The sequence below is a fragment of the Anabas testudineus genome, chromosome 5, assembly GCF_900324465.2.
Source record: "Anabas testudineus chromosome 5, fAnaTes1.2, whole genome shotgun sequence".
NCBI classification, from domain to species: Eukaryota; Metazoa; Chordata; class Actinopteri; order Anabantiformes; family Anabantidae; genus Anabas; species Anabas testudineus.
Genome location: NC_046614.1, coordinates 23,284,529 through 23,311,518, shown reverse-complemented (window position 1 = coordinate 23,311,518; position 26,990 = coordinate 23,284,529). Strand labels below are relative to the sequence as shown.

Here is a 26,990-nt window from a genome sequence, read left to right as displayed (position 1 = left end):
TTCCATCATAAGAAAATTGGATTTACACATTTTATACCAGCCAGATTTTTCAAGATATTGCTGACACGTCAGAGATTAGACACGGTGAGCTTTGGGAAGTCTGATTTTTACCAACACAGCAGTACTGAAATAAGTGAAGGCAGGTGGAAAGATGGTGGACTTAGTGGCAGTGTTACTGTTTTATAGGCCCCTCAGGAAACTCACAACTTAGCAGTCTATCACAAAAACAGCCTTTCACAAAGGAATTCTGTTTGCTGTGACAGTTTATTTTATCATTTTGTTTTCAGTGCATTTCAAACCACACAAAAGTGGTTCAGTTTGGTTTAGTTCCACACTACAGAACATTTTCTGGCAAGTTTTACTTTAAATGGACCCTGAAGATCTTCTTCAGGCTAACCTCTTAATTTAAAGGTTGGCATGGTCTCTTAGAAAAACAGCATGAAAAATAAAAGTACTCTACAAAGTATTGCACATAAGATGTCGTAGCTTTTTTGTTAGGTTTTTTTCATTGGTAGTTGTACATGTTACTCCAACGAGAGAAGTTCAAATACACTATATTTGGAATACAAAAGGCAAATGTGACAGACACAAAATGAAATTACATAAAAAAAAAGAAAACAGTTCAATAAAAAGATCAGTAAAAATAAAAACAAGCTTTCAATCTAAAAATAACTCTTCTGAACCTTTTACATTCACCTGCAAAACCTGTCTCCTAAAAATGACCTTTCGATACCAGTGAACTGCAGCTGTGATTCTGTTTTTGTGAGGAACGTAACTGGAATCCAATTCTGTTTTTTGATGCAGCTGCACTTTCCAAGTACGATTTATACCCTCCATCCACCCCAACTGTACCTTAATAATTGTAGTCCTTCTTTTATTCAAATAAATATGCTGAATTGCAACATACATGTTAGGCCATTAATGTTTCTCTCAAAAACCATAATCACACTTGCAGTTTAGTTGAACAGGAACGTAATTTTCAGGACGGATTTTCACCTGCAGGTGTCTTTCACATTTCAACCTTCGGCAGTAAAATCTTGTGCATACATAATGCTTTGATTCTCTTAAAAAACAAATCATTACCTTTGTTAGTTTAGGTTAACGAAAGGTGCAGGACTAGTTGACAAGGAGTGTGAGAAATATGGATACATACTGCAAAAATATACAGAGGCAGAAAAAAATAACAAATGACAGCATTAGTTGTTGCTAAAGACTCTCAGTCACCCACGAGTCAGAGCCACTGGACTTCTATTCTGTTAGGTCACTTCACAAAGTAGTGACACATCCAGTGTCTTGACTCTGAGGAAGCTACTTTGTTGAGAAGCAAAATGTTTCAACCCAACAAGAAAAAAGTCCAGTTGCTGTGTCCCAGTGACTGTTAGTTCTAATTCCTGGGTCACAGTTCCCCACCAAGAGTTTAATTCAGTTCAGTAAGAGTATGAAACGAGTTTAGCCTTATTCACGTGACTTAAACCTACTTGTGTGTTTGATTTTTTACTTTGAAACACATTTAAATTTTAACATTGCTATAGCTATTTTGTGCATCATAGATATGAGTCTGTGTAACAAACCAGAAACGCACCGGTGCTAAAAATCTGTGCAGAAAAAATTTAAAGTAAGACAAACTCATTAAGGTTCTCTGTGCAACTTTTGTTTTTAAAATGCCACAAATTATTTCAGATTATGAAATTTATGATTTTGCTGGAAAAAAAATTACAGATTTGCTTTTCAACATTTAGTTTTACACAAAAAATATTCAAAGAAATTAAGAACCAGATCTGTACAAAAGATTCAGAATAAAATGTTTGGTATCTATATTAAAATGAGAAGTCTGCAATGAAAGTGTAGCTATACAAAGACTTATATAAGAAAAGTTTCTTGCTGTATGAAAATAGATGCTTTTAATGATATGAACTACTTTATTCTATATGAAGACATGAAATAAACTGACAAAATATCGTCAAAGCTTAGATAATACACACAATGAGGCCCTGTTCTCATCGGTCATATGCAATGTGATATTGGTCAAATTCCTGCAGCGTAAGTGTGTAACTGTATTTAACATGCATGAATCCTTTCTTAACTTTATCTATTTGAATGTCTGCTTTCGGGAGTATAGGAGCACTTAAAGGCAAAACTTTAAGCTTGTTGACAACATACAGACATTTGCTTCTATTGTGGAGGCCAACGACAAAGCTCAATATAAAATGGCAGTGATTATTTTGGCCTCAAAGTTTGATATGGAGTCAAAATTATACAAATAAGGTGCAATAAAAATTCACTTTGACTCACTCTTGCTATAATTTTACATTTGATTGTTGACAAATAGGCATTTAAAATGTTATTTTTCATTCTGTGTGGAACTGATCAAATGGAAATATACGTTTTGATTACTACCAAATGATTTTTGGACATTGGGTTAATGCAGCTATTCAGTAGGCAAAAGCACTACAACAAAGGTCCTGAGTGGATGGTTGCTGGTGGACGTGACAAAGCGTCAGTGTCTGACGCTCTTGGAGCGTGAACAGGCTGGTTACACAGACATGATTGAAAATGATTGTAACAGTCACACTATTCACACGGTCTGCTTTGGGTTGTTAATGGATCAATATTATGGCCCCTTGCAAAGAATAATGCATTAAAAAAATCTTTTATGACTGCAAAATCTGAGAATAAGCTGCAGAGACTATTACGTTTCGCAGGCGAATGATTAACAGAATTTATGTATAGTTGGTTTCAATGAAAAGCATGTTAATCTCTCAATATATTCACATGAGCATTTAGTACCATGCTCCAACATGTTGTCACATAGTGAACAAACACACATGTGACAGCTCTGAACTATTTCAAGACTGAAAATTATGTTTCATTTACTGTTGCTATTCCACTAAACTTACTCAGGCCATCTGGCGTGATGACAGACACACAATTCATACTAACTTGCAGAGAATTTAAGCAAGCAAAGTGCAGCAATTCTAGGATTTGCACTATTGATGGCTTTTCATATTTGTTTTGAAACAGCTGGGGTTCAGATGGTTAAATGGTGATCAACTATGATGAAGCAACATGGCGACCATAGGAAAAACAAACAGACCAAATGTAATCACTGCAGCCAGGTCCCACATCTCCCAGTGTCTAGAAAAGAGTGTGACAATCTGACACTGGGTATAACTCAACCACTGGTTGGCTCTAACAGCAATAGTTGGTGCCATGTTGTTTAATTTTTAGGTTGGTTTCCATCCTAACGTAATGAGATTGACAGAACTCCAGAAAATATGCAACTGAATATTAGAATGAATTCCACTATTGTAGAAGTTGGTTTGCTAAGATAGACAGAAGACAGCTATTGTTAGTTAGGAACCTGTATTGTTGTTATTTAACTTATTATTATTATTATTTTTTTATTTGATGGGAACCCACCTATAGGCTGCAGTGGCCTGTCTGGTTCAACTCTTCCAAATTAAATACTGCCACCTGGTATTTGCTGAAGAGGAAAGCTTTAAACCTCAAGTAAACCTACAGATGGTGCCACTGGATTATTCTCATAGACGTACTTGCTAAATGTCTGACCCTACACCCCCACGGGAGAAGGTATTTGGGAAATTGCATGTAAATGTTTGAGTGAATCTTTCTCTGGACCAACACTAAAGAAAATGCATGATGAAGACTACTGTAGATTACAATGGCTGCCACTGTAAATGTGTGAATTGAATAATAGCTTAGTATTTCCACCAGATGAAACGAGTGTTACTTCTATGTAAAACTACAGCAACTATCATCAAAAGTGAATACCAATAACATTAAAGTCTTAATAAAAAAATCTAAACATTTACAGAGGAAAAAAAACGAATAATAATGTTATTTCTTCCTCATAAAATAAAATAAATCAAATCCAACATTGTAAGCCAGGAGTGTCTAGTGCAGTTACTAATGTACTGTAAACCAGACTAGGACAGAGAAAGATTGATAAAGAGATAGATATAGTTAGACTGGTTAGCTACCACTGTACATTACGCCACAAACAACACATTCAAGGGTTTAACCTCCACACTTCAAATCCTTTCAGAAACCCTTCTCTTTGTGCAGGTTCAGGTTTCCCTGACACGGTCTCAGTGCTAGTTTTCAGATCATGACTAAGGAAGATGGGAATATTCGGGTTAAGGTGCATTTTTCGAACCAACACTCTGGATTGATAAGGGTCGTCAGAATTAATTATACAGTTATCTGATTTTATTATTTTGTTTATCTTTTGCTGCCCTAGGCAATTCTGTGTACCAGTATCCTACAGGAGGAGGGACATTATTACTATAGTCATGGTTACCAATATCATGATTGAGGGAAAAACAAAAGGTGCTGAAGGAAAAGCAAAGTTGTCTTTGATTTGTCATGTTTTGATGGTACACAAGTGTCCACATCTGCTACAAAAGTTAGATTTGGTTCGATCTACAATTAAAATGTGTTTTTTTCCAGTTCATAATACTGTAGCCATACATGCAGGTTCTTAATTTTAGAACTGGGCCTTTATTGAACCCAGTGTAAGAAAAGAAACCGAAGTTGAACCCTATGGCACACACCTTCTGATAAGTGCACCTTGTTCAAACAGAACAAAAAATGCTTTTGGTGGTCTTCAGTCAATGTAGGAAACATTTTGAAAAGGCTGTTTGATTCCAAGACTCAGTAACCACCGTCTTCCTTCCTTAGAATAATGGCTGATTTTCTTCAACAGTAGCTGATGAAATAAATAGAAATCTAAGTTTAGCTCGTGCTAATTTGACACGGACATGTTGTCACATGAAAATCAGCAATAGGAAAACATCTGCTTATGAGTAATTCAGAAATAGATTGGAAATGTGACTGCTACCCTCTCAAAAAACCATCAACAGCAAACTAGTTGCACAGTATTCCTAAAAAAAAAAAAAAAGTCGAACGTTTTAAGTTACAATTTAAGTTCCTTAAAACCCTCATCAGTCCACCAAACAGACAGACACATGGACAGACAGAAGGAAAGCTAACTAGCTTTAAAATCATCTTAGAGGACAGCACAGAAGAGGAGAGTGATCTCACAGAGACCCTCCGCCTCATTCCTTTACATCATGGTTTCTACGATAGTGTGGGTGTGACCCTTCAACAGCGGGCCCTTGTTCCCATTAGGGTCCAGCGGGTAGGGGAGCTCTGCAGGACGGGAGCTGGCCCCACCGCGAACTGGGGCTGCCACGGCCTTAATCCTCTGTAAGAAGAAATGAAGGATGGACAAATAAAGAAGGGAGGGAGCAAAGGAGCAGAGGGTAAATACCCGAAGAGGGAGGTGATAAAGAAATAATAGAGGGTTAGAACAAGATTCTTTTATTTTTCCTTTTTAAGCTAATTGCAGTTGACTGAGGATAATACATGTAGCCCTGAAAAGTAAACTGAAAGTTTGAGTTCACCACCCACCTCAATGAGTGGCCCATCAGACTGAATGATCTTGATGACAACCACCATGGGGATGCAGATCATGGAGGCCAAGGCCAGAGCCCAGCCTATTCCGATGGCCCAGTCAGGATACTCGTAGATCTTGTTGTACGTCAATGGCTTGTATTTGACCAAGGAGAAAATGAAGCAGCTCTTGAAAGGAAGAACAACAAAACAAATGTTTGAATACAAGTTCCGATCATCTTTTAAAGGGATAGTTTCCCGTTTTTGTATCTGGTCATATCGCTGATGACATCAGCACAACATACTTTATTTCCACATGGTCTGTGAAAAAAAAAAAAAAAAAAAAAAAAAAAAAAAGGCATTGCCAAAGCACTTAAAGTCAATAAAAGTTGACTTGAAGAAAACTGAGAAATGCTGGTGTGTTTACACAAGAAATGTGTGAAGAGCAAAGATAAAAGATCCGGAAGTCAAAAGAAGAAGTCAAACTGCACAGAGCAGACCATTTACTGCATATACACAATAAATACAAGTACCTACCATGCACAGTAAAGGAGTGATAACAGTCCAGCTCCATTTCATCCAAGGATTTGGTCTATAGCCAATCATGTCCTCAAGCGCATCATAGAAATTATCAACGCCTGTGAAGACAGTAAACGGTTTGATTTACTCATCAGAACAGGGTTTTCTCAGTAGTCATTAAGGAAGGCAATATTCTTTATGATGTATGTTTAAAACACAATAAAATTCAATTTACATATGATTTAGATTTGCATGTGGCATAGAAAACACTGAGAGACATAAAGAAACGCATAAAAAATTCAAACGCACTACAAACTTAACAAAATCTTAGATGCGTTTTGCAAAGAGGATTTCCAAGTTCACTTTGATGTTTCTAATTGACTTTGATCCTGGCACTTATCCACAAGTAGATAAGAGTGTCCATTCAGCCGGACATTACATTCAGTGCACTGACACATTACAGTACATTAGAAGCTATTACTTCCTGTGCACTTCAGTTGGCTACTGAATAAGAAAGTATACATCTTACAGGTTCCTTATATCATTGATATTACTGAGCAATATGAAGTACTGTATATGGCACTCACCATATACCCAGGCAACAGCTACACATTCAAAGAATGCCACCCACAGAAGGCACACACCGCTAGCTGCATAGTAATCAAACAGCTGGAAAACATACATGCCACCCTGTGGAGAGACAAAAAAACATAAAAAAAAAAAAAATCCATTTTCTTCATGTTAAGAAAAAAAAGCCTGTCAGTACACAGTGTTTGAATTGCATTTCAACAACTATATAATCATTTAAAAATACAGTGTGGAGACAGAGATAAATTTAGATGTAATGTGACCAAATGAGTCGAGAAGACTTGTTCACACACTTCAAGAAAGCTGCTGTGTCTGACTGTGCGATTGTACGTGCCTCTATGTACCCACGTGTGTGTGCACTGTGAAAACTGTTTTGCCAGTATTGGGAATCCTAAACTTGACGCCATAAAAAGATGTTGTCATGAGAACGACAGTACAGCAAAGAGGAGGCGAGGGAGGGGATGCAGGCCACAAAACTGGATGACAGAAGGTTTGGTTTGAATTAAATTCTAATCAGCAATTAAGTGGCCATTGCATCTTTGTATTATATTTAAAGAGGGTAATTTCATTTTGGTGTTTAACATTTTAATGTATCTAAGGTTCTTATAACTACAAAGGGACAGGTGGGATGATTCACAAATGAATGTTCTGCAAATTGTCCAATCATGAAGGTAAGTCTTGAACCAAAAGAGTTAACCAGAAAGACAGGAAGCAAAGGAGATGACACGAGGGAAAAGAGTAATAAATGATGAGAACCAGGGGAAAAGAGACAGAAATAGTAGAGAACGAGGAGGAAGAGAAAAGATTTGGAAAAGCCAAGTCAGGTCTACTCCATCTATTAATACTGGAGGAGGGAAGAGAAGTTCTCATGACTTGACAGTATAAATAGTCCCCTGTCATTTCCCCAAGGACTGACACTAATAGCTGTCTGAATACAGTTGTTTCTGGTCTAATGAGCTGTGGGTTGGAGCCTGAATTGAGGTCAGCAACCATGATATATACATACAATTATCAGTAAGTACTGTACACATGTGCAGACTGACTACATATCTTAATTGTGACTGACAGTTTTTGCAACCGCTGACATTTGCTAAACCATAAAAACGCACTGGTACTGTTTTTGTGAACAGGTGCACTGAAACCGTAAAGGACTTCATATTTTTCCTTTACTGATGTTCACATTGTTCCTTCATATGTTCTCCTCATGATTACTGGTTTTCATTTCGTTGTTACCTTTGTAACCATGGTGAGTCCAAGCAGGTAGCTGATGCAGCAAATGATAGCGATGAAGACCTCTCTGCGGTAACCCTTCCTTAGGAAGGACGGATACAGATCCACCAGTGATGTGATCTGCCCTTCCACCTCCACAAACTGCACGAAAACATGGTATTAAGTATTATCAAGGATAACTCTTGCACTATGTGTTCTGCATTGGTCAGTATATTGATTCTTAACATTTTAAATACAGTACTAATGTTGCTAGCAGTAGACCGCTTGTATCAGGTTTCAAGTGCCTCATTATATCCTTAACCTTTCCACCTAATACCAGGATCCGCAGCATCTGTTCTGATTGTATGAATCATGGCCACAAATTTGAGAAGTTCTATTATAAGAGCTACTACTAATTAAAGTTAGGTATGTGTTTTTAGGCAGAATAAAAGAAAAAAAAAGTCTCTCGCTAGCTACAGCTCCAGCAGTGTGTGAAAGGTTGGTGTTTCCACTAACCTGACTGTCGAGGCCAAGCAGCAGCAGCATAACGAAGAAGAGAATTGCCCAGAGTGTAGGAATAGGCATCATGGTTACAGCTTTGGGGTAAGCAATGAACGCCAGGCCTGGACCTGCAGAGGAATCAGGAGGTGGGGGGGTGAGAGCAGACAGAGGGGTGTGGGGGGGAGGCAACATTAGTATCGTATGATAAGCTCATCTGATCTGCATCCCTGCAGGAATAAAGAAATCTCCAAACAATGGAGACGCAGAACCAGATCGAAACAAAGCAGAACTACAACAGTGTGAACAGGTATTTGTTGTCGGGTATTTGTATGTATGTCTATGAAAAAGTATCAAGTATGTCTACTTACCTGACATCTTTTAATACAACTGTACAATACAACTATTGTATATATTACAATTAAAACATAGCGATTATAGAAAATAAATAAAACCATCACAATAATGAAAGTCATGTTCATCAGCATATGTTATGTGTCATACTGCATCTGTGTGGAAGTTATGAGAGAAACTGTAAAACATACTGTGAATGGATTTGTATATAATGGATTGTAACTAGCACAAGTAATGTGGAGTTAAATTACAAAAGAAAGGTAAATCACTGTAAATGATGCAGTAATTATATGGCATACACATTTTATCTGCTTCAGCTATGATGAATTCACATTTCAGTGCAGCTATAAGTCTTTAAAATAGAGACAAGCGACAGCTAGAAACGGTAAATCAAATGTACCTTGGTGTCTTTAACAAATAAACATGTCAACACCTACTTCACTCGAGCCATTTTATATCACCGACTGAATTAAACATGATCATTTGTATGAGGAATGCAAAATGACTGTTGTAGGACAGAAGATGCAAACTGACTGATAAAATAAAAAGCAAAGGCTTTTTTCTTTGACCTTGGTGCTACATTCTGTAAAACAGAAGTCAAGACACAAAGAAGCAGCCATAACAGTAAACCAGCACTGCAACTGATAGCAAGATATGTTTTTGTTGCAAATTATGACAAGGCATCCAACCAAACACCACGTTGACTCCAAAAATAGTACCGACTTCCATTTCCCAAGAGGGAAAATGCTAGCAGAACGTTAATCAAATTCAGAGCATATCAATGGGATAAACATCATCACTTGACTGTAATAAACAAAAACTATCATCTTTTTAATTTAGATTTCCATGTAGTAATTTTCCTTTTAGTACAGTAGCATGGGCACTTATTGCCCTGTGAAAACCGCACTGTTCTCTGCATATTCAGTCAGCATATATTCTCATGGAGACAGCATTTATTCATCTGTGATACATCAGAATCAAGCTGTCGCAGTTAAGACTTACTTGTCATGTTCATTAAATTTTGGTTTGGTTTTACAGCTTATGTATTAACACTTCATTTCCCCAAGAGGATCAATAAAATAGGTCATTTTCTTGCTGCCTGTTCACTTGGACCTACTGTTTTTTGACTTACAGGAGGTGAATACATTGGAAAATAATCTATTAGCAATTGAATTCCATGGTCCCTGTGTGACCAGAAATGCCAGGGTCTATTCAGCTCTATTCAATATACCCCTGACTTGCACTGTTATTCTTCAGTATCTTGTGGAGCATCAATCTACTTGTCAAACACAATGTTGATACTGGACAATTTGGAAACCCCACCATTAATTTGGCACTGGAGACTACAGACGTGTTCAGTCATTGCGTCAGCCGTGCTGGCAGCTTAGGCACCCTGCACTAAGCTACATTTGCTTTTATCAAACTAGTTCACAGCATTGGATATAGTATGATTTCCACAAAATGATCATTTGATCCTGACTTTATCTTAATTATGTTATAAGTATACATGATATGTTTCCTGTTTGTATGTCACTTGATGTCAAGAAGAAGCCAAATAATGGAAGCAATTCATCAAAGAAGAGAGAAAAATCTGACTTTCCAAATATGCTCCAATCCAATCGTGTTCAAGTAAATCATATTTCTCTGTTGCTTAAATGTAGCTTGAATTTTTAAAGAATAAGTCAACGGTCAGCCTTTATTTGAATTTAGGGTTCAAAAAACAAGCATGGATAAGTTCTGGTGACCAGTCATGACTTCCACAGTTTCCTCAGAAGAACAAAGCTGTGCTGTCATATGGCTGCAGCAATAATATGTGATCTAGGAGATTCACTGTAAACCCATGGAAAAGACTTTCACAAGCATTACAAAAAGATAAAGCTGCCAGTTTTGTATGCTGGAATTAAATAGAAATCTTTTGTTGAAACACCCAATAACCCAACAAGCCAATATGCCCCACAGATGTATAGGAACCACAGCAGTGGTGACATCAGTTTATTACATATAGAGAACAAACATCTCAGAAGAAACACTGTCAGCATATTTTAGCTAGCACACTGGCACAAGATCAACTGTACGTCTTCCAACATTTACTGTATTTCTAATCTAATCCCCCCAGTTCTTAATGTCTTTAACTCTTTCTCTTCGAAAACTAAAATCTTTAGTTGGATGTTTCCTGTGTCTCTTGCCTAGACTCAATCCATCCAACATACCTCAGTCGACTGATGCAAACTGACACCGACCGAATATGTCCATATTTTCTCACATTCTGCTTTTGTCAAGGAGTGTTTGATTGCGGAAACTTCCATATTCCGATGCCGTCATTTATAATTAATCAGGGAAAACCAGCGTAAATTAAAATTTACAATTCAGTTGAAGTCTGAACGTTTTGCTTAATGCTCTTTTGGATTCTTTGCCGTTTTTCTTTATATTTGCTGTTGTTTTAATTTATTAACCGGGAAGCAGCGCCCACCATCACTGCTGCCCTTAACAGAACCCTCGTACCTGACTCTGCAACATCAGCAATGTCCACCCCTTGCTCTTGTGCCATGAAGCCCAGGACGGAAAATATTGCGAAGCCAGACACAAAACTGGTACCACTGTTGAGGGCTCCCAGCAGCAAACAGTCCCTATGTCACACATATGTCATGAGGAGGATTTGTTAATGACCACACAAGGACCCCTTCACCCCCTCTCTCCCCTACGGCTAACCCCCTCACTGAAAACTAACGCCTCACCTGTAGCAGTTGTATTTGTACTTGTTGTAACTTCCCAGGGATGTCATGGCGCCCAAACAGATGGCATAGGAAAAGAAGATCTGGGTGCCGGCATCGATCCACACCTAGAAAAAAGTGAGGACAGAAAGGCTGAGGCCTGCTGATGAGGGGAAGCACTGGGTCATAAGTGATATGTAGTGAAGCTGGGGGGCTGGGGAGGAATTTAAGTCAACAAATCCACAGAATCAAGTTGAGTTAAGTAGTAAATATTAGAAACTATTGGATGAAGAGTTGTTCAGACTGGCGTAGTTTCTGCTCTGCATGCTTTGTTTTTGTAGCCAGAAACCTGAATGTATGTCTATGCAACATGTGTTTATTTATTTATTTGTTTTTGCTACACTATTATAAGAAAAAATGACTAAAACAGGAACTATATGATGGGGTGGGGCTTAGGCAGCACTGGGGCACCTACCTCAGGGTCCTTCAGGCGAGCAAGGTCGGGGTACAGGTAGAACTTGATACCCTCGGCAGCACCAGGTAGTGTCACACCACGAATCAACAACACGATGAGCATGACGAATGGAAATGTGGCTGTGATGTAGACCACCTGATGGACATCACAGATACGGAAAGGCAAGGTTACACATTAAACACAAAACTGTCAAGTTTATTTTATTCTACAAGACGAGTATGTGACATAGATGTTCATTTGTTATTTGGCCACTTTGGTGTCATTACAGAGCATTAGGTTTGATAAATGTGGGATCCTTGATGGTCACTGTACATTTGGATTGTGATTGTGTAACAGCCATTTGGGAAGTGGTGATCAAATTTGGCCAGAGGTTCAACATGAAGGAACCAGAAATAATAGAATTTCAGACCAGACCAAAGAGTGTTGAGGTTATAAATAGAAAAGTCCAGTGTGTTTCAGACTTAACAAATCACCATCATACCCAGACACACAGACAGACTACAGTATTTATACAAATATCAGCATGAAGACACGGCTACCAGCTACAAAATCCCCATCTCTGAAACATAGAGATCTGGATCGGATGTTAGCGACATTAGCATTCGGCTAACAGGGCACCATGTAGGACAGTGCCCCAGGCAGTTCAGGATAGCTAAATAGGGCATCAGCTACCATGAAATGTGCACATACTTGATTTACTGCTGCGATGTGAATATAAGTTCAAGGAGGATAAAAAAAACAGGGTGTATGATGACAGACACACAAATATATTGACCTTGCCAGTGGACTTGACTCCCTTCCAGATGCAGAAGAAGCAGATGACCCAAACGAGCAGTAAACACAGAGCCAGGTCCCATTTGATAGGACCCATCTCCTCGATACCATTGGTGATTCCTAGTACATTATGTCTGTAACGTAGAAGGAACGAGTTTTAGGCGTGCATGTTTGGCTGTGCTACTCTGTCAGAGCTCTTTGAACAAAATGTTACAGGCAATTTTAATAATTTTTAATGAATCACTGGCCTATGTGTAGGGTGGGTGTGAGTGTTAATGTCATAGAATTAATGTGCTATATAATTAAAATTTGCCTAGCTTTGCTATTGCCTGAGGCCCCTATTACTGATGTGTCAGCTGCTTCCTGTGACTGTTAATAACAAACCTGAACAAGTTTGTTGAGGGCACCAACCACAGAGCTGATAAATGTCTGATTATTAACTCTAAAAATGCTGCAGTCTGTGTCTTTATGCAAACCCCCCCCCCCCCCCCATCAAAACGGTCACACCTTAACTTTTCACGTGACAAAGAACACTGAAAACTATGTGCGATTATGCAAGTGTGCACGCATGTGGGCTCTTATGTAACTCACTCCCAGAACTCTGTGACGGGGGAGGTGAGGTTGGAGGCGTTGGCAGCCACCCAAAGGGTTTTGTTCTTGCGGTAGGTGTCCTCAGTGCAGCGAGCTGTGTTCCAGGGCTGGTTGCACTTGGCCCAGGGCAGCTCTGGCTGAAAGCACTAAGATACAAAAAATAAAAAAAGCGTACAAATTAGCCTTGCAACAGATTTGCTTCTGATTGCCTGGCAGGTAATGAGTGAGTGAATCACTGAGAACATACTTTAAAAAAAATGGGCATAAATGTGAACACAGTGTCTCTTTAGTCAGTGTGACGTCATGGCACGAGCGTGAACAAACATGAAACACCCCTTTAGCCCCTTTTAGTGTAAATCTGAGAACAAACTGGGGTCGTCACTTCTGAGATTTAGGCTTTGAGAGCATTAAATGCAGACTAATGTAGGATAAAACATTTTAATGTGTTGTTCCTTCTGTACAGACATTTATTTGTGCAGTCATTGTTATGTTTCTATTTTATGATGAATCCAAGTCCATTCAGTTTTATTCTGCCTTAACATCTCACAGTTTTATAACTCACAGTTATACAGTATTTAAATGATGCTTATATGGTTTAGTTTTGCAGGCAACATAACCAATAACATATTTTGAATGTTGTACAATTAGCTGTGAACGTATTGATTTGAATTTTGCATAGTTACCTGGTACAAAACACTGACACCTACACATACAAACTCCATTTCTTCTGTGAGAGAGAAGTCATGAGGGTATTGATCGTCACACTCCGGCCTGCTGGGTATTTGTCACACAGGGGAGGTGAATTTTGACCTTATATAGTCTTAGAAAAAGTGGGTCAATGAATCCACTTTCAAAGAAAAATATGAAACTGATGTTTTTGGACTTGATTTCTATTTTGGAAAAACAATGAAGAACACAGTAACACCTTCACAATAAGGGTTGTTTTAGCAGGGTCAATGCCAAGTTTTTAACAGCTCAGTAATAACTTATCTGTTATGAAACTATTTATTCTGGCCAGTACGTAGAGGGTGAAGACACTAAGCAGATAAATAGGTTTTTTAATATCATATAATCTTATACAGTGCAAGTCATGTATGATGCAATGAAAAAATGTCCCCAAACCTACCTGGAACAGGTAGTAAACACCCCAGGCCAGGATGACGATGTAGTAGATATTTAGCAGGGACACAATCACAATGGAGGCATAACCAATACCTGGAGAGAGGAGAGGTTAAAGAAGTCAGTGTGATGATAAACCACCGAGACACATTTAATGTGAGTACATATATGACTTTAAAAATAATATTTCTGTGCAAATTAACATCATCTGGAGCTGGAGCTTAGGACCTAGATTGAAACGCTGACATTTCACTTTGTCCTAATTTAACCTGTGAACAACATTTTCCACTTCCTTTGAAAACAAACATAACAAAACATAAGTTCATAATAGGACTGATTGGATCAAAAACAGGACGTAAAAGTAGCTGGTTAATAATGAAACGAGCGTCACATTTCATTAAATGTTTGATGTTGAAAACAATGTGTGGATTGAATCATGAATTACTTATGGAAACAATGCAGCCTAAAGCTGTGCACAATACTCAGTTCGAGCTGTTGTTTATCACCTGACCTTCACATCCAAAGCGTTACGAGTGCTTTAGGGAATTTCCATATTTTCTTTTATGCTCAGGAAACACTTTTGTGCAGCATGTTTTCACACTAAACTTAAAGTCGGAGATACCCATGTAGATATTTTATGTCAGCCTCTCCAGTGTTTTTTATTTTTTAAATGTTCAGTCAAGTCGCTCTCTACTCGACTCGCCTGACATGTTTAGGAGTGCAGTCAGCGTTTCATTGCGTCAGTACTGGCCTCCAGACAGAGCTGGTGGTAACCAATGAATCAAGGCTATGTGCATGTATGTGTGTGTTCTTTTGTTTCTACTACACAAGGCTGTGAAGATAAGAAAATCCCCCAAATGAGAACAGGTGTAGGAGTTGGGATTTGGCTCACAGATTGGAACATGGATTAGGTTTTAGGTGAGAGGTTAAGTTAAGTAACGATATGTTGTCACCAATGGTCCTCATAAGTATATTAGTACAACTTGCGAATGTGTGTGTGCGGTGCATCAGTCAGTCAGCACACACAGCCGACAGAGTCCACTCATCCAAATTAATGTCCTTCAACGTCACCGACCATCTGTGTGCGTTTGTGTCTGTTGTGAACTGGCGGCATGAATTTGAAAGAAAGTTCTTCAGTCTCCTTTCCTATCTGAATGTGTGTGTGTGCTAGTGTGTGTATCAATGTGCGAACTACTGCACCATTGCATCGTGTCCTTTTAATAATTCGACTAATTAATAGCTGCCAAGCATGTATGTTTCTAAACACACACACACATACACACACTTGCTCAGATCTCATGGAGCAGTGCTGATCAAACAAACAGATGCGTCCTCCTCCATGATCTCATTTGCTGACCTTGGATGACCTTGCTCAGTTTGTTTACATCTGCGATTGATCTTTGAACGCCTGCATTACCACCAGGAAGATATATATTTAATTTTTTTTTTTTAAATCACTTCACACTTGTTCATTTGCATTGAAGTAATGTAACACTGAAGAAGAAACTGTAAAATGATTTAGTGTCAGTGTGATGCAGTGTTGATGTCTGCTATTGAATTTCACTGACCTTGGAAATGTTGGCTTTAATATGCAGATATTAAATCAACTAGGTTTTTAATAGAAAACATAAAACATGCTCAGGTTAAATTATGAAAAGGACCCATATTACATTATAAATATGATTTACGTGCAACAAAAGACGACACCTTGTTGTCCGTTTTGGAAAATAAAATGATGATGATGAGGTCGTTATTGTCTTCTCATCCAGTCCCTGAACACAGTTTTATATAAGACTTGTACGTATTCACAACAGCAGATGTTGTGTTTGAACTGAGCCCCTCCTTTGACTGCATTAAGTGTTGCATTATGAGTAATATGCAGGCTTAATATTTCTAGACTAGCGAGTTAACTGGAAGTCAATTCATGGACGGCCTTTTAAAGTCCATCATCCCTAAAGGTCTTCGGTTGGTGATGTATTCTGCTGCCAGAGTGCAGATATATTCTTGACAGCTCAATATGGTTTAAAAGTGTCAGCGTTTTCACTGCAGAAATGGATCTAATCATCTGTCAAGCAGCTGATACTTATCTATGTCACCGAGTAATGGTGATTTTAAAATGCTGCAGATGGAAAATCATTTTGACCGTCTCAACAGCTCGATAGGAATATGTGACAAAGGAAACGAACAAAGAATAAACTGCATTTGAATATTTTAAAGAAGTTGAATTTCAGTTAGTTCTTAATGCATGTTGTGTATTTCATGTTTTACTTTTGTAAAAACATAAAGGTTTAAGGGATGCAGACTATCAGTTCATTATAAGGGAACAGGACTGATGAAAGGCATTTTGGAATCGTGGGTCATCTCGTTCAAGTCCATATGATATTTTAAACATGTTGTTTTACAATCCAGTTCATCAGGTTTTTGATCCCGAGCTCAGCTCTCCACTCCGTAACACAGCACGTGTTTTATTGATGAATGGCCTTTTCTGTTCTGATACTAGGACACCTATGAGAAAGTTGTTTTTGCAGTTGCAGAGCAGAACAATTTAACAAGAGTCTACCTAACACCTGGTTTTCATGCATTTACTCAGCCATTCAATTTGATCTCCTTCTTGGGATAACAAATCCATTGATGTTAATGGAATCGTTGTTGTCTTTGGGTGCGTTCAGCCTGTCAGCATGTTGGGAAAGTTTTAGTGTTGCGTTACTGTTGTTTATATTGTTTTTAGGAAGCAAAGCTAAAAAAGAAAACAAAATAAAACAAGTACAAATATTCTTTGAAGGAAATTTTTTTAAATGTGGTGAAAGTTTTGATGGCATGACTCATCCGGGGGAGTATTTAGGTAACACACCTGTGCGTTGAGTTACTGTTTTGTTTTCTCTTTATTATTCATTATGCGTGTTCGGTTTGGGACAGAGGTTACTCTGTTCTGTTCTGTTACTGTGACTTACAGTATCTAGGCTGTCTACGTCTCATTTTCACTTTCACACTGCTAAATCCTGCTGACACAGTTTTGATTGACCATTAGTTCTATATCTATAGAAAACTACACATAAAAGGTATAGATGTTATTCCTCCCCCCATTCTCTTCTCCTCTCACCTCTTCTCTTTTCCTCACTCGCTCTCTTTGCCTGTATTTATCTCATCTTTGTCAATCCATCTCCCCACTCATCAGATCGCTCTCTCTCTCTCTTCATCTCTGTGATGTGTGGCTGCACTGTTTCTGTAGCAACGTGTGATTTGGGACTCTGTACACGTGTTTCATGTGCATGTTTTTGTGTAGATGTGTGTGCCAGACACTGACGGGATAATGTGTGTGAAAGGAAGAAAATGTGTGTAAGTAAATAATTAAATCATGATCATGATTATTAGACTACTGAAGTTAATCTACAATCATGAGAGAGGCTTTTGCTAAGGATGAATCGGCAGCATGAATATTACAAGAAACACCCAAATTATAGACAGTGCTTGAATATGTTGAATATGTTAATCTTATTCAGCTAGTAGTGAACAGGAGGAGAGGGGGAGGTGAGAAGAACTGGTGAGGCAAAAGAAGAAAGAACCGGAGAGGAAAGGAAAGAAGGAAAGGAACGAAATACAACAGAAGAATGGGGGAGAGAAGAGAGGTCAGCCTGAAGAAAGAGATCTTAATATCCGTGGAATAATAACTGAAATGTGTGGAAGTGGTGAGGTTTGCACAGGAGACGAGGTGAGAGCTAGAACAGGTTAAAGCAGAATAGAGGCCTCAGTGTGTTGGTGTACGAGAGCAGGCCTGGTTGCCTGGTAACGGTTGCAGGGTAAAGTCTCAGCAGTCTGACTGGAGAAGAGTCTGGTGTGACTCAGCCTTATGTTGCCCAGCAAATTTCTCTGTGAAAAACAACAGAGGTCTGGAAAAATTTAAACCCTGGAGTAGGCTGGTGACTCTGGGCTCATCTTTCAAATCAGCGAGATATCATGAGGGCGGGACTGCAGGTGGGGCTATAGTCCAGTTTTAGGTGGAGCTGACAACAATAGACGAAAATTGGTTGTATTTCTGTTCACCTTTCAAATGTGAACGTCTGTTTTAGCTCTGCTTTTGGTCTCCACCAGCTCCTAAAGTAAATGTCTGCCTCCTTAGCTACCGTTTGCACTGCTGTGTTCAGCTGTTTGCTAACAGTGCGTGTCCCGTGATGAGAAGGTAGTGCACAAAGTGGACTCAAGTAGATTGCTTAATAAATAAGGTTTTCAATTTAGCACAGACAGATGGTTTAGTGAGGGTTTACGTACCAGTAAAGATGGGGCAGAGCTTCTCCCAGCATGTGATGCCACCCTCAGAGGTGAACTGACCAAGGGCGACCTCCAGAAAGAAAACTGGGAGTCCTCCACCAAACAGGAAAATGAAGTAAGGGATGAGAAATGCACCTGTGTAGAAGGAGGGGAGGATCAGCAGGACACAGAAGGAGTGAGTAAATAAAAGATAAAGAGGATAAAGAAGAGGAGAGAAAACATAATCAGCATGAATTCTGAATGAAAACTGCTTCTCTACATTGTTCTTCCACATAAACAAATGACGTTACCTCCACCATTCTTATAGCAGAGGTATGGGAAACGCCAGACGTTCCCTAAACCCACAAATCCGCCAGCCACAGAGAGAACAAAGTCCAACTTGCTAGGCCCACTTCTCCCGCTGGGGGTGTTTGCCTTCTGCCTCATCTTCAGGCCTGGTGCCAGGGCTCTTACCAGGAGATGGCTTCAGAGTGTCCTTATGGAAATCCTTCAGGCACTGGAGTTTCTCTTTTTGAGCCATTCTGTAAAACATGAGACAGGAGAAATCAAGTAAGAATCATTCAGTAATTAATTCAGTGACAGCAGCCTTAATGAGAATTTAGCATTTCAGATAAACCTCAAGAGATCCAAAAGGCTCTGTTAAACCAAGGAGACCAACCAAACAACCCAGGGTTGGTTTAAGCGGCAGGGACAAGCAACTGAAATCAGGAACTATAGAGTATATTTGAGGAATTTAGTGTTGATATATAGTTTGTGGCTGTAAATAGGATTAGAGGCAGCTAAAATACACACACTTGATTTTCCAGCACACTTCCAAATACCTAAAAAGGGTTGGTTGTTGCTACATTTGACACACGAGGCTGCTTACAGTCTTTATTATTACATCTCTGTATCTACCATGTCAGTGGACTTCCATGGGCCATTTGTTGTTTGACAATGCTGTGAGATGTTATAATGTCTCCTTTGCTGTAAGCCATCAATTACAATAGCCTGAAAGACTGGGTTTCAAATGAGTATTGTAGTTTGGCTTGTTGCAGATAAATGAGGCTTCCCTCAGTCATGTAAACTGTTGGTGTGAGCCAACACAGCATTACCTAACCACAAAGCCACTTTTGGCTTCGCTGGTGTAATCCTTCTTGCCAAAACAAGTGGCTGTAGCTTGTGTTGAATGCTATTGCCATTTGGATTTCATTGTGTTACTAATCCAATTTTTTAAACATCTCCAAGGCTCAAAGTGACTTTAAAATATACTCTGAAACCAGAAGCAGCACTTTATCTTCAGTTAACTCCTACCCAAGGATGCAATTACACCTACTTGGTTTTGCTTTAGGCTTTGAGTACCTCTTGCATTTGGCTCATTTATGCATTTATGGCTCAGGAAACAGCTTCTTGTGTGTTAGATCATGATATGGCAACATGTGACTGTCAGGTTAGACAGCTGGAACAGAGAAGTGAATCCAGTTTTTCTTACAGGTACAATAACACCATTACTTGATGTCCAAACTAAAGAGGCTCATCCAGATTTAGTTCACTCTCAGCTCATGTTGCTTTTGAGTGCTTTCAACAGAAAAGGCCACCAATGATTCAGATGGCAGCATGAAGTCACTGCTGGTGTTGATTGCCTTCTCTAACAAACGCCACATCTTATGGCAGCTGAACCAAACATGATCCCATAAGTATTAGATCAAATGATGACTTTACAATCTGTCCAAATCAACTGAACTAGAGGTGAGACACAGATGATCAATGACTAGCAGTTAAAATACAGAACAGATACGTTTTGGGTTCTGATAACTTGTTCCATTTTGGCTCTTCAAAGAAGAAAAAGCTACTTGGATGAGTTGTGAAAACGTAGGTTTCACTACGTTTTCACTAAATGAGTAGCTAACAAGAAGAAAGTTCAGTTGCTATGACTCAACTTCCAGATAACTTCACCTGGACGACTGAGGACCTTCACGGACGTATCACCCCCACATTATGGGGCAGAAACCCTGAGGTTGTTGTGGGAATTTGAAAGGACAGCTACAAAGACATGCTAATGCACTTTTAATAAACCATTGGTTTTGCACCCTCATGACAACAAATGGCCACAATGACACAACCACAACTGTAAACTTCCACCTGAGAATGGCTAAAGGAGAGCGTCAAAGGAAGGACACACACTCTGTAATTAGTAGTCAACAGATGTCTGTCAAGTCTTTATCTCTTTCTATTTGCCAGATGCTGTGCACCCAACTTCTCTCCCTTTGTCTCAGTCATTCATTCACTTTATATCTGACTGTTCTGTGTCACGTTGCCACAGGCCAGGACCAAAGGCAACACTATGTTTTTCATCTCCCGTTTCCACCTACAGGTCATAGGCGCACTCCGTTTTCCATTGATTGTTTTAAGACAGTGTTTTATTCTGGGCGTACAGGCCTGTAAATATTGGAGCACAGCCAGCGATTACAGGAAAGATGTATGTCTTGATCTGTTTTATAAATCTCATTGAGGAAATGCTCTCACTTGCACAAGCCTCATTTCACCATGAATGGAGATCGAAATGCTCCTAAACATCAGTTTGCATAACAACACTTGTGGCCACTCCAGCACTCAATAGACCTGTCAATATAGAGAACAGACAAGTAGCAAAAAGGAAACTGTTTTTCTAATTGATGTCTTCCCCACGTGCCCATTACACATGGCTGTGGCCATCTACGGTTTTCATACCAGTAACTCACAGTAACTGTCAACCACTATTGATGTACAGTACTCATGTTGAAACTGAAATGTCGTCCTGTGATTCCATTCATGAATACAGTGCTGTCATGGGCTCAGTATGCGTGTGGCGCACACTGCTGCACATTTTATGTTGACACACCGGTTTGTGTGTAGTAAATGGTGGATGAATGATTTTTCGTAAGTCTGGGCTCAGGTTGATTAAAATAGGAGCATATAAGTTCTGCCACAGGGGGGTGGGATTGGCAACTGCTGGACTTTTTTTCCCATTTATCCCACAGTCTACCACGTTACCTCAGACATGTTAATGAGTTCACACATACGTCTTAATGACCAACGTCTCACTCAGTTAATAAATAACACTCAAGAGGAAACTGAAAGTTTTCCCTCGGTGTCTACACGTGTGAACAACTATTTCTTACTTGGAGAGACAGTGAACTCCACGTCTGTGCAAACTTTGAAAAAAGTAGATAGGATTGGTCATGGTTGATGCCGACATTATTTAAAGTCTGCAAGCTGGTTGACAAAACTAGATCCAGTGTATGAAAGTTAAGAGGAAATCCTTCAATGGAGCCAAATTCTCAGACCAGAAAATTGGAACCATATTCAGTTATAAACACTTGATGATTTGGTTGGCGATGTCTATGGAGTCAGAGAGAAGTTAGCTAACAAGGATTTAAGTAAAGGACTAATTTGGCCAGTTAAAAACAACTTTTGATCAAATATTTTTATTTGCATATTTACTGTCAGATTTCATTATTTAAATATTTTGTTTATAAAATAGGCAAATTGAGCATCGGGCTCAAAGTGATTTATTGGAAAGAAATGTTGTTGTTGCACATTTGTCTACAAAATGACCTCCAGAGAGCAAGACTGGTCGTGGGAACTGCAGTGAACTGTGGGACGGTTGAAAGCTCAGGCCAAAAGCTTGGTGTAAAACATAGAAACTCTTTGTCTGGTGCTTTGTGTGTGTGGGATCAGTGGACCCGGATTCTGGACATGCATGCAGTGACTTTACACACATGCACACACACACACACACTTTACTCCCCAACCACTTACATAACACAATGTCCTATTTTAAGACCATGCACTGTACATTTCCAGTGGGTTGGTCGTCTATTAAATTCGCCCCTTTTCATTATCCTCTCTTTTCCTTTCCTTCGCTTTTTTGTGTCTCATTCACTTCTGTAGTACATGTTTCATTGTATTTAATGGCCTCTCTAGGTCTCGTACTTAGTTACAACAGTAACTGAAATCATTTTACTCTAATGACAGGAATAACAGATGTGATTTTTTTTTCTTAAACATAATAATGTGAAGTAATCGAGAGAGTGAGACAGAAAAGAAGCTGCAAGAGGATAAAAGAAAGTTATTAAAAGTTTACTGAAACAGAGAAAATGGAGAAAGAAGAAGGTAGAGAGGACTTGAAACAGACAGTTGTTACTAAAAATGTGCCGAAGAGAGTGTGTGGGGTCAGAAAAAAAAAATGAAGTCACGTGCAGATAATGACAAAAATAGATACAGATAAAGTACAGATAAAAATAAAGTAAGCGGGCTTAGAGCCAACCCAGAATGACAATAGAGATGTCAAGCAGATCACAAAGTATTGCAACAAGAATGACAAAACAGTGCAGTAGAGATAAGAGGACGTCTAAACGTTTCCAGTCTTCTCAAACGAGGATAAACAGTTACTATTGCTTTAGGGTTGGTTTAGACAAAGGAGTCACTTGTAAGAGTATTTCTACACTGTGGTAATGATATCTGTGTTTAAGTAGATGAGGTACAAACTAACTAGAAAGGCTGCTATAAGAGTACTGCGGAATCAGAGTAATGAATAAGAGAAGAGGATATCCTTAAAACAAAAGAAATTAAAAAGAGGAACTGTTCTGTTTTGCCAGTAGATGGTGCTTACGCTGCAGTACATGTTAAATTAAATATCAAATCTGAATTTAGTTAAAAATACTAAAGTAAAATTCTGAAAATCTATCAAAAACGTTAATGATTGTTCGCATGAAAGCCTGATTATTTTTGGCCATGTGGGGGCAGCATAAACAACACCGACACCTTTAAACTGTGGTGAACCTGTACCACCCTGCAAACAGTTGCATATTTACAAATTGTGAAGACGCAAAAGCAGCAGGTTTGTGAAAAGCACCTATATCAGTTTCCTCATTGTTTATTTTTGTGCCACCTAGTGGCAGAATGGAGAATGACACTGGAACAAGCAGTGGCAGCACGGAGGAGATGTAGCGTTCTGATGGGTCCATCCACTTGCTTGTTCCAACTCGGTGAGTCCAGGAGGACTCGGTGCACCTTTGGGACTTCTCCTTCCATGCAGCTGATGTCCGAATCAAACTGTTCATTCTTGAAGCAGCTACACTTCACTTGTTCTGGAGCTTTCTAGCTGTATCCCACAGTCTTCCTCTGCAGCTTGAGCTTGCTCAGTTGTAGATGATTATTTTTAATCGCACATGTATTACTTTTATATATTTTATTATTAGGAATCTATTTTATGTTTGTTTTTACTCCAGCATTTTAGTTCACATGCTGGTGGTATTATATCAACATGTTCATGATAAAGTTGTGAGGCTACAGATTCTGAAGTCCGTCATTGAAAGTTCTTCTCTTCAGCCATTTTTTAAATTAACTGAACAGATGGAAAGCAAACATATCAATCTGTCTATGTTAAACTGGATTCAACCCTGCATCACAATGACTGACTTCCATTCTCCTGACTGTGCATCAAGATGTGCACTTGGCATCTTTCTACAAATTTAACTGACATTCTTTCTAATAAACTTAAGCCTGATTGTTCCACGAGAGGTAGCCGTAAATCAACATCTTTACTTTCTATCACCTCCAGCTACCAAGGTAAATTACATCTTTCAAAGCTGTCAACCACAATTATTAGCTGTTCAAACTAGCAGTGCAGCACAATTAGACAAAATCATTAAAGATTAATGGAGCAGCGAAGACGTGCATTGTGCTGCAAGTGTATGTGGGTCAGTGGTTCAGGCTGGTTAATATGTACAGTAGCAGTGAAGGTCCAGCCACACCTGAAGTCAAGGACACGCAATCATATACGTCTGACAGCAGCTTGTGCGGGACAGCTGGTTGACGTTTTCATGTGTCACTGTGAGCTTCCTCTTTCTCCCTCAGTTTTAGTTATTTCACCAACACACTCCAGGTTCTGCTGCCTTCAGGTCACTGACTGAATAAATGATTGAACGGTAAATCAGCCTGCAGTTAATACAGCTGCTTAGATATTTTGCAAATCTACACAGTCCATGAAATCTGTATTGCTCATAATCAGATGAATTACTAGATACATGGCACGGACACCAACTGGCTGAACAGAAGCTAAAAGTCCGTCCAAAACAAAATCCAGTGATCCTGAGAAATACTTTTGGCTTGTGCATCACAGCAGTTCCAGCTGCACACAGCACAACAGTCAATAAATGATTTATCACAATCTTTTGATCAATTCCCTCCAGCCTGCTCAGGTGTGGCAAATAATAGGCACAGATTCAAGACTAAGCTTGTGTTCAGCTATTATGCAACTAAAGCAGATCAGATGGTGACTCACCAAAAGACACAGACCCAGGATACAAAGAAAACTGTTTTTTCTCAATCCTCTTATGTGTCTCTGGATCGCTCTGATGTAATACTGAGGTCACAATGAGAGATTGAAGATGTCACACGAGCTTGACAGAGACAGCAGCGTAGATTAGATTAAACTCAGGGCCAGGACCTCTCTCACAAGTTTGTGTGCATAGTAGTACCAAGGCACCAGGGCAGAAACCAATGTATTAGTTTATTAGCCAGTGAGTGCAATGAAGGTCCAAGACAACTAATGAAGCCGTCCCAAAAGCATGAAGTCACACATTGTCTCTCAATGGTTTTTCTTCCCTTGTCCACATTTTCATTATGCACCTGAGTCTGGCTGAACACCGTGATTCAGGAGCTTCAACCCAACAAGAGCGTCTTTATTCTGGGTAACTGAGAGGAGTTTTAAAGCTGCAATGATGTCGGGTTTTTCCATCTCTTCCAAAAGTAAAGCTCTGGGCAAAAAGCTAAATCCTTGCATTTGGGGGCACATAATACAGCTAGTGACAAGTGGAAATCAAAACTAAAGGCACCGTCCTTTAAAATCCTAACTCAGTTTAAAAACCCGAGATATTCGCACCCTAAAAACTAGAAAGCTGTGAAAACTGGAACAGATTCAAAACCAGCTGATTAAATCAATTCAGGTTTGTTTTTTCTTTATTTTAAGAAGAAATTCAATTAAAAACTATGTTGAATGTTGAGATCACCGTGTTAAAAAGCATTCAAAATGGAACCAGTTCCCTAAACCTACTCTATAAACACATGTGCAACAGTACACACCAGATCCAGATGAAAAGTCAATGTCGCATAAGTCAAACTTGAGTAAAATATGTGTTTCAAAGTGATGCACACACCTGAGGTTTGAGATGCACTAGGTTTTGGAAACAGCTACTGTGTTTACTTCCCATGAAGTTTCAACAACACACAACCAAGTGAACACAAATACAGTTTTTCTATATCCCTCCAAAGTCTCTCCTTCATTGTCACAACAAGTGGGTAATCACCGAGGACAACAGGCCGAATTAAGGCGAAGGGAAGAGAGCGAGACACAGGTAGACAGAGTCTGGAGGCAGCGCAGAGACGGGCGAGAGACATAGGAGCAGAACAGGAGAGAGAGAGAGAGAGAGAGAGAGAGGCGCACCACAGGGCCGCGTTCAGAAGCTGCGCACGCTGGTCAACGTGCGGATGTCAAGCATCTCTCCGCCTCCTCATCTCACGGCTGATAGCTTCACTTCCCTTTCCTCATATAGTTCAAAATGCGGAATTAAATTAATCAAACGCAAAAAACACGAAGTGCAAAAATAACGTGGCACGAAAAAACGCAATCGACAGTGAGGTTCTAAAAATAAAAACCAGCATTTTAGTCTGATAATTAGTCATCGACGTCGTAAACAAGGCTGTAAAACAAAGAGTGAATTTAATTTAACACAAAGTCTGCGTGTGAAACAAGAAGAAACCTTTCACGCAGAATCAACCTTGCTCATGTTGCATTCACAGCTATTAAGAAACTGCAAATCCGCCACTGATCCTTCCTGAGCGCACGAAGCGACCCTCATGAAATATATATCTCGCAGCTTCTTCACCAGGAAACATCCCCGTGTGCGCAGCACGACCACCGGTCACAGCCCCGGGCGCAGCCCCGGGCGCAGCTCCGGTTCGCACAGCAACACGACGCTAATTGATTTCCATCCACAGATGCTCAGAAACTCTTCTTAATTGCAGTGCGTGGTTCGAGGAGCACTGTTCTCCCTCAGACACAATAAAGCAACAAACAGACACGTGAAAATGAGAATAAACATGTAGTGATAGAGGAGCCGCTCACTTGTCCCCCCCCAGCCCTGCGTTAAAGGTGTGCAGGGAAGATGCCTTTTTCTCCGTTACCTGTTCCGTAGATGGGATTCTGTGGATTATTTTGTCCTTTAATGTCCTTACAGCTCGGTCCCTTGTCCGTTTCTTCCTGTCCTTGTCCTCCCGTGTCCGTGAGAGCGACTGAGGGCTGGACGCGTCGGTAGCCTATATTTTAGCCTATTTATAAGCCTCTCTTTCTGACCTTTGTCTCTTAAAACGGGGGAACCGGGAGCCAGATCAGTGGCAGTGGAAAATCACCGGCCTGCCTCCTCTGAAAGCAACAGGAGAGCTCGGTG

General features: G+C 39.5%; 1 protein-coding gene across 1 annotated transcript; it reads right to left on the bottom strand.

Annotated features, from left to right (window-relative positions):
- Positions 1 to 245: 245 nt before the first annotated feature.
- Positions 246 to 26,990, bottom strand: LOC113155113 (sodium- and chloride-dependent taurine transporter-like). Its single transcript, XM_026349631.1, is given in 16 exon segments — positions 246 to 5,227; positions 5,434 to 5,604; positions 5,953 to 6,053; positions 6,522 to 6,624; positions 7,756 to 7,893; positions 8,248 to 8,360; positions 11,086 to 11,210; positions 11,319 to 11,422; positions 11,770 to 11,904; positions 12,545 to 12,677; positions 13,135 to 13,280; positions 14,261 to 14,349; positions 18,520 to 18,654; positions 18,810 to 18,903; positions 18,905 to 19,040; positions 26,728 to 26,990. Coding segments are annotated over 15 exon segments (1,863 nt in total). The 5' UTR covers position 19,040; positions 26,728 to 26,990; the 3' UTR covers positions 246 to 5,086.